Here is an 8750-nt window from a genome sequence, read left to right as displayed (position 1 = left end):
ATTTAACTGCTTTTTTCAGACTTTGATCCCAAACCCAACAGTTGCATTTGAGATAGCTTTGACTATTTTTTCACCACTTACCGACGGGATCTTGTTGGACTTTACATTTCTAGCCTTCGTCTGTCTTTATTGGCAGTTCTGTAAACATTTCCATTAAGTCCTTCTATCTTATTTGTGGTTAATGCAGCATGACTTCCAGCACAGGTCAGACTAAAAATAACAGCTTTAAAGGCTATTATTAAACTCTAAGTAGACATACTTTTCTGCAAATTATTTAAAGAAGTTTTAATCTGTACAACATTAAAGCACTAAAAGTGAAATGATAGGGATTTATTGCCCTATCTCAGTAAATGTGTGTTTTATAGTTTGATTTGTTGCTTCTGCAGTGAATAGCAGGCTGGATTAGCAGCCTACTATGACCATGCTATGTGGTGGCTGTTGGGTTATCTGAGTGACATTTTTAAACTCTTTGTGGCCCAAAATAAGCTGTGGGCTGATTCCTTAATTGGATTATGGAGGAGGCAACGACAGCAATGTAGCTGTTAACTCTGAAACCGAGACAGCAAGATGGTATATAAGGGGGCACCAAATGTCGCTGGCTACACTCTCAACTCGCCTTGACACACACTGACACTAAGAACCTGAGGTAAGACCTTCTTGTAGCATTAATACTCATGATTTATACTACATTTACACATGTGCAGAGATCTATGAGTGTATGTGGATACTTGAAAGACAGATGACTGTAGACAATTGCAGGTTTTAGGAATACATACGTTATCACCCTGACAAGTTTGGTAAATTGGTAATGACCTAACTGGTGTATTTAATTTAAAAAAATGCAAATGTAGTGTTATTGCATGTGAAAACCAACATAAATTATCTTCATTATATAAATGTCATACATAAATAAATGTAATATTTAATTAAGTCGTTTACTGCATTAAATCCAAAGCAGGCTGACATTAATAATTTAACAACAGATTTAAGTATTTGGTTGTGTTTTTTACTACATGTCATATAATCATCTTAATATTTACAGTATACAATATTACTGAAACATTGTCATTTTCTGATTTCATGAAGTCCTAAGTGTTAGTTGAAATAATTTGTCTTAAGGTCAGATATGTGATCACATACTAGTCACAGCAGAGTGATAATCTGGCCATGTGAGGTCAGTTTAAGTCGTATTCAGATTAAAGCAGATTTTAGTCGTTTTCTGTGGTGAGACTTTTCTCTTCAGAGTAAAGTTATGGCTTATCTTTGTGACTTCAACATCCTCAGCAGCCAAAAGATGGACAAACCAAATAACAATGTCATATTTTTCCTTACAAAACCCAAAAAGTAGCACAGCCAAACATGAGTGTAAAAGTTTTAACTTCTAAAGCATCTTTGAGTAAAGACTTTTCTTTAGTTTAACAATGATTCAGTTTTATTTCTGTGATGTTCTGCACCTCTTTGGTTCAGCCTGAAATCTTCACACGTATCACTATAATCAATAACAAAATTATTAGTGCAAGATATTTGAGAGAATTTATACTTTTTGTTTAAAGGCTGAACTGCAAACTTCTTCAAGAATTTGACAATTTATTGCTCATGTACACATGTATCAAAACTGAAAGTAAACCTATATAAATTGTAGGGCCTGAAAGTATATTTTTGGTCTTTCCCACGTTGCAAACGTATTTATCTAATCAAAAGTGCAGAAAACTACATGCAACATATTTGTGCATGCCATTTATTTTATTAAAAAAAGATGAAACTCCTGTTAAAAGACACAACTGACACAATTTGAAGCATTTTCTCTCATAATCCATTGTGACTATAGTTGTAATTCTTCTTTTAGGGCTCATGTGTCCAAAAATACCAACTCAAGATACACATTTGGATGTTTCATCACTTAATCAATTCTCTTTAACTGCAAGAGAACAGACTGTGCTGAATGTAAACTGCCTTTTTGCTTGTGTTTTTTTCCTGGTGCGTATGTTTACGAGGTTGGAGCCAGCTGGCTGAAACAATAACAGCTTTGGCGTTGGCCTTTAACACCAGTGGCGTAATCTTATCGCAAAAGATTAACCTCCTACGGCCCTGGAAAAGAAATATCGCCACACCTGCCACAAACCTGACAGAAGGCGCACAATCAGTGTTTTAAACGCAGTTTATGACCTTTCCATCACTTAAATTGACCTTTTTTGTCTTATCTTCCACAGGACACTTTGAAACATCTTCCAGAAATGGCAAAGTAAGTATTATTTATTTCACTTTTTCTTTTGTTCTTTTTTTTCTCTTTCTTCTAGTCTTTTTTCTTTCTTTCACAAATATGGGCCACACCTTTTAGCGTATATTTGGATAAAATGTTGAAAACCACTACATTCTGTTAATCAATCAAATTTAGTTGTGACATGATGAACCTTGAATAAAGATAAAAGCGCATAAATACTTTTGTGAAGTATTGTGATTGGGTGCTTTCAGTAGAAAGTTTAAGATTAAACTTTGAATCTAATAATTTTTTTTCACAAACTTAATTGCAGCAACTGCAACTGATTTGAAATGTATATATTAAGTTTTTATTTGACATTTTAATAATCCATTTTCATGATGCTTTATCAGAATCAACTCCTTTGAGTAAAGAACACATACAAATTTGTGTTTTTTTTTTTACATCAAACTATTTCTAGAAGCACCATAAAGTGTTATTTGTGGTTTGTATGGACTCGTGAGGTGATGCGTTGTTTGAAACCTGCTCTCAGACACTAACACTGTTAAGAAGCTTCAGGCGGGAGCAAAGGGGTTATCGCCTATTTGAGAACTTTAGTTGCAGCTTTTATGACTCCCTCACCTGACCCAGCCTCTCAATCCGGGTAGGATGAGGTAAAGCGGCTCCACACTTAGCTATTAAGTAATACTTAATACTTGACTGGATAAAGACTTGATAAAGCAGAATAAAGACTTACTGGGTCTACAGTTACATGCCAGATAAACCAGTGCTATCCACTGAATCTTAATTAAATCTACCATTCATTCTGACTTTAATTAGTAAATCCAGCAAGACTGTAAATAAATAACAGGTGACATAAGTACTGAGGAGATAGGGTTTTTAAATTTGTGTTTTTTTTTCTCATTTCTTCTCAGGATTTTCAAGAAGACCAGTGGAAATGGAGGGGTTAGTGTTCCTCTCTTGCTTCAACATTTTGATCATGATGTTCTGACTTTTCTAACTTCTCCAACTGCCTCTGTCTGACAGCTTACCCTCTACTTGGGGAAGAGAGACTATGTGGACCACGTGACTGCAGTGGACAGAGTTGGTGTGTGTTTTATTTTAATTTCTCCATATTTCTGAGGTTGTAATGTTAAGATTTTAATCAGAACTCTTCCCAAATCCAGATGGTGTTGTCAAGGTGGACACAGCAGATTTTGGTGACAGAAAAGGTAACACAAAAAAAGATTCCTTCTGGACTCATCTCCTTGGAGAAAAAAGCAACTCAGCAATAAATAAATATTCAAATGTCGTCATGTTTGCAGCTTTCGTGCAACTGGCCTGTGCCTTCCGTTATGGTAGTGAAGACTTGGACGTGATGGGCCTGTGCTTCAGGAAGGACATCTGGTTCGAGCAGACGCAGATCTATCCTGAGTGCAACAAACCGCAACTGAGCGCCATGCATGAGACCCTGCTGAAGAAGGCGGGGGACAACGCCTACCCCTTCTCCTTTGAGGTAGGGGAGGATTTTCAGACCTCAGCTGCGTCAGCGTTTCATGCCTCTGTCCATGGTGCTGATCCACTCTGCTGGAACTGCTGGGAAAAGTCTGTTTTCATTGATGTCAAATTCAAAATAAGTTAGAAAAGAGACTAGAAGTGAAAAATGTTTATTAAACTTGGCATAATGTTAAGGCTCAGTGTTTATTCATTTAAATAGTTTTTATGCTGCCATTCATCTGAATGCTAACAGCTGTGCTACCATGCAGCCAATACTACAATTTTTTGACAAATGTAAGAAATTAATCATACTGAAGTTACGTAGAATTTAAAAAAAAAATCAAATGGATTTCATAGAAAGAAAAACAGTACTATTACTTTTCCACTCTATATGTCCAAACTGAAAAACATGGATATGCAATGAAACAATACTGAGGCATTCAGACATTTTGAAAACAAATCTTTGTAAACAGTGTAATGAAAAATGACTTGTTTAATTAGAAGCTGCTTCATTTTGCTTTTCCAGATTCCCAACAACCTGCCATGCTCAGTCTCTCTGCAGCCCGGACCTGACGACAAGGGAAAGGTGCGCCTCTTTTTCAAACCCACACGTCATGAAATATGCAAGACCTTCAACATTTTGTGTCTCTTTACAGGCTTGCGGTGTTGACTTTGAGGTGAAAACCTACCTCGCCATGGAGAAGAACAACCCAGATGAAAAGATTGAAAAGAAGTGAGTGCACTTTTGTCATCAGTCCTGCTTTTGTTTTCAGTCTGACTCATGTTTTCAGTGTTTATATCTGATGTTTTTTTCTCCGTGTGCTCCGAACAGGGACACCGCTCGCCTTGTCATCCGTAAAATCCAGTACGCCCCGTCTCAAGTGGGAGCCGGCCCCAAGGCTGACATCTGCAAGAGCTTCATGATGTCTGACAAACCCGTTCACTTAGAAGCATCATTGGAAAAAGATGTAGGGGGGCAAATTTATTTTACTTATCTGACCTTTAACCTTTACAACACTGAGATACTGTATTTAAAAAACAAAGAGATAAAAACCACCCCCAACTAATTTCTGTGTTTTTGCAGCTCTACTTTCACGGAGAAACTATTCCAATTAAAATCAAAATCAACAACGAGAGCAACAAAACGGTGAAGAAAATCAAAATCACTGGTGGGTTCCTGTGTTATTGATTTATTGATCATTTAATTAACATCTAGGCCCGCCCTGAAAATGTATCTACTTCACTCTCTTCTCACAGTGGACCAAACCACTGACATTGTTCTCTACTCAGCTGACAAATACACCAAGGCTGTTCTTTGCCAAGAGTTTGGGTACGTCTTAGAGCCTAGCAGAAAATAAAATTCAGTCAAAGTGATGGCAAGTCAACTTTACAGATCGGGGAACAAATAAGCAAATTTACCCCAAAAATATAAGGCAAGCCAGATCCACCAAACTGTTTGCCTAAACTGTTAGGAAAGGCCACATAAAACAGATACATTAATATAATTTTCTGATATTATAATGGCATTTGTTTATGTTTGTTTGTTCAGAGAGACAGTGGATGCCAACGGCACCTTGGATAAAACTCTGAGCATCACACCACTTCTGTCTGACAACAAGGAGAAAAGAGGTCTGGCGTTGGATGGACGGCTGAAGGATGAGGACACAAACCTGGCCTCCACCACTATGTCAGTGTTAAAACAACACATCAGACACAGCTAAAAAAAAGAAAGAAAAACAGGATTAAGTTGTTTTTTAACTGTTTACACCTTTGGATGTAAGCTCTTTTTAGACGTTATAGTTTTGCTGCTGCTTCTTATGAAATCCATGATGTCGTATGGTAGTACTCTTAACTAAAATAAACCTGTTAATCCCTGAAATCCTTGTAAATCCCTCGTTCACACAGGCTGCCGCAGGGTGTGGAAAAAGAGGTGTTGGGTATCCTGGTCTCCTACAAGATTAAAATTAACCTCATGGTGGCTGGAGGAGGGTGAGTCTGTGTCACACCTTTTTGTCTCAAAGAAACCTAAAGATTAAAGTGGATTAAATGAAGAAGGAAAAAATCTTATAATGTTGTTCTTACCCCTAAGCCTGCTGGGCGGCCTTACTGCCAGGTAAGCAGCGTCCATCACAGCAGTTATATCACAGCTGATTAGCAAGCAGCTCTTGCTAATTGTTTGGTTTCTTTTCTTGCACAGCGACGTCACAGTGGAGCTGCCACTGAACCTCATGCACCCCAAACCTGAAGGTACTTTTTCCATTATTAACACACATTTCAGGATGTCTTAACTATCCGTGCTGATATTAATGAATTGTTGTTTATTTTTTTAATTCCTCCAATCTGGGCAGAGTAAAGGATCAGCATCGCTGTGCTGTAAGTACCGCTTTAAGATTTCGGTGTCAGAAATTATGTAGTTTAGGTTCTGAAATTTTTGTGGGACCAAAACGTCAATTTGTTTTATTATACCAGTACAATGTAGTTTCTCATTGGATGTATGTATTTGTATTCTTCCCCTGTTACTCTGATAACCAAAATAAAATCCAGTGCAAGAGATTTTGTTTAGAACTTGCCTAACTTGTAAGATGAATCCAACTGGGTATAATTTAGTCTGTAAAAAGCTAAACCAGGGGACAGCGATCCAAAAATGTTTATCTGCAACAACTAAAAAAGGTTTATGGTTAAACAGTAATATGTGTGTTTATGTGTACAGGTTTTAAAACAGAAAATTTTAAACTTCTACAAATAAAGAAAGTATTTTCTTACATACAATAAAACATATTGTTTTGTTACAAAGTGGCAAAAATGACAAAAAACATCTTTCTGTTTTATTTTGATGTTGAATTAATATGCATCTGTTGCATTAAAATTAACAGAAAAGTGCAAACATTTCTGTTTTTACTTCTGTCAAATTTCAAATCACTGGTCAGTTCTGTATCAATGCTAGCCAAACTTATTAACAGCCTCTTTGGAGGGTCAAAAGTGCAACCTGTGGCCACACTGCCATGACCAAAGCTCGGCAGTCCATACAGAGAATACGTTAACCACAAAAACAGCAAAGAAGCCCATGGAAACTCTGGAGGAGCTGCAGAGAACCTGAGCTCAGTTGAAAGAATGAGTTGATATTGTAGCAAATCTGGAGTTCAAGGAGACTGAAAAAACAAAGTAATCCTGGATGAAAAGCTGTTGGATGTTTCTCTGGACTTAAGACCCCAGCAGAGATTAACCTTGTTGAAACTACAGCCAGCCAGTGATACTTTTGAGTGGTTAAAATTAAAACAGCCTCATGTGTTAGAATGGCCCAGTCAAAGTTAAGACTTTAAGAATCTGTTGCAACCTTTTTTTATAAATTATGTCATCTTCATCTGCTCTGAGATATTTTAAAATGTCCTACAAAATTCCAGATGTGAAAAGCTGTAAAAATACAATCCAAAAGACTTGCAGCTTTAATTGAAAGTTTCCTCTACAAATTATTACCTCTTGGGGCAAAATACAAATACATATTTCTGCCCCCTTGATTCAACCTTAAATGAACCCTTAATGAATATTTCAAGATTGTATAAACATTTCTAAAAGGCCCTGTTGGATGACTCAATCTCTAATACTTCACAAAAGATTTTTAAATTTTGTGCTTGATCCTAAACAGAGAAGATGTTACACTGCAGATTGAGAAGACACCCACAGAAAGACAGCAAGATAACCAAAGGAAGTAACATGACACACAGAAGAAGAAGATTGTGGCTGGTGTCAGGAAGTGAAGAGAAAAACATTTCAATGCAGGACAGAAGGAAATAAGATGTAACATCAATCCCCTGTTAGATCTTTTGTTGTTTCTGTTCACGTAGAGAGAGCATTGCCATGTAGCTGTAGAGAATGTTGGTGTTTAAAACAAAAATAATGCACAAGACCCTTACTTAAACCCTCACATAAGTGGAATTTTCTTTCTCCCATAAAATGTCAGTTCGAAGCCCATAAAACCACTGTGCTTTTGAAGTCTGTGATATACTGTATTTACCCATACAGAAAAATAAATGACTTGGAAAGAAATGTTTTTGTGTTGTCGTTGTTATTTCAAAGTATAATTATTTATCTAAAGTTTTTTTCCCTTTAATCTTTGCTGATATTGTTTGTAGCCCCTTAATGATGGAAGATGTTGCACTTTTGAAGCCTCCCTGTTTTTGGTGCCTCTATCCATAGTTCTGAATAATGTCAAGCAGCTTTCTGAGAACAAAAGTTCGGTTTGTCATTAATTCTTATTAACATGGCCCTGGTTTTAATACTGTCTGTTTTCTTAATAATATTGGAATCATTTAATGAGATTAAATGGATAGTATCTTGCAAATATTTGAATATCATTTTAACTTTCTCCGATTTCAAGAGCTGTGCAGTTTACAGCATCTTCTTCCCTTCTTATGAAGGGAAGAAGATGAAAGGATGGGAAGAAGATGCACTGGTGGGTTTGGGTTTAAAATGTATTAGGAGAAAATGTTGTTTCCAAGTGGCTTGAATAGGAGTGCAGGATCTAAACCTTTGATGACAAGTTTTTCTTGCATGAGTTCCTAACTCATGGGCTGCACAGTGGCACAGTTGGTAGAGCTGTTGCCGTGCAGCAAGAAGGTTCTGGGTTCAATTCCTGGCCCCGGTCTTTCTGCATGGAGTTTGCATGTTCTCCCTGTGCATGTGTGGGTTTTCTCCAGGTACTCCGGTTTCCTCCCACAGTCCAAAAACATGACTATCTTAATTGGCCTCTCTAAATTGCCCCTAGATGTAAGTGTGTATGCATGGTTGTTTGTCTCTGTGTTGCCCTGTGACAGACTGGCAACCTGTCCAGGGTGTGTACCCTGCCTCTCGCCCAGAATGATAGCTGGAGATAGGCACCAGCAACCCTCCAAACCCTACTGAGGGACAAGGGTGTAAAGAAAATGGATGGTGTTCCTAACTCTGATGACCATATAACAAGAGGCCACCTGGAATTGTCTGGATTTTGGAACGTCCTCCAAAAATTGCAATAAGTGAGTGCTCCAGCCCTTTTTCCCAAGACAACTTTAACTTTAGGTTT

At 37.4% G+C, this 8750-nt stretch overlaps 1 protein-coding gene across 2 annotated transcripts; it reads left to right on the top strand.

The window, feature by feature from the left end:
- The first annotated feature begins 577 nt into the window (after positions 1 to 577).
- arr3a (arrestin 3a, retinal (X-arrestin)) lies at positions 578 to 7738 on the top strand. 2 transcript variants are annotated; one of them, XM_016672237.1, is made up of 17 exons: positions 578 to 646; positions 2211 to 2242; positions 3133 to 3163; positions 3245 to 3305; positions 3385 to 3429; positions 3523 to 3713; positions 4221 to 4280; positions 4351 to 4427; positions 4527 to 4662; positions 4779 to 4863; positions 4952 to 5024; positions 5244 to 5381; positions 5600 to 5683; positions 5784 to 5807; positions 5892 to 5941; positions 6043 to 6062; positions 7338 to 7738. In XM_016672237.1, the coding sequence occupies exons 2-16, from the start codon at positions 2235 to 2237 to the stop codon at positions 6045 to 6047; spliced, it is 1068 nt and encodes a 355-aa protein (XP_016527723.1). In that variant the 5' UTR covers positions 578 to 646; positions 2211 to 2234; the 3' UTR covers positions 6048 to 6062; positions 7338 to 7738. The 2 variants fall into 2 exon arrangements, with proteins under 2 accessions (XP_016527723.1, XP_016527719.1); XM_016672233.1 differs by having other exon boundaries at positions 579 to 646; positions 2208 to 2242.
- The last annotated feature ends 1012 nt before the right edge of the window (positions 7739 to 8750 follow it).

Source organism: Poecilia formosa, unplaced genomic scaffold, assembly GCF_000485575.1.
Source record: "Poecilia formosa unplaced genomic scaffold, Poecilia_formosa-5.1.2 Scaffold3, whole genome shotgun sequence".
In the NCBI taxonomy this organism is placed as follows: domain Eukaryota; kingdom Metazoa; phylum Chordata; class Actinopteri; order Cyprinodontiformes; family Poeciliidae; genus Poecilia; species Poecilia formosa.
The sequence above is the reverse complement of the archived record's forward strand: the minus strand, read 5'-3'. Positions and strand labels throughout refer to the sequence as shown.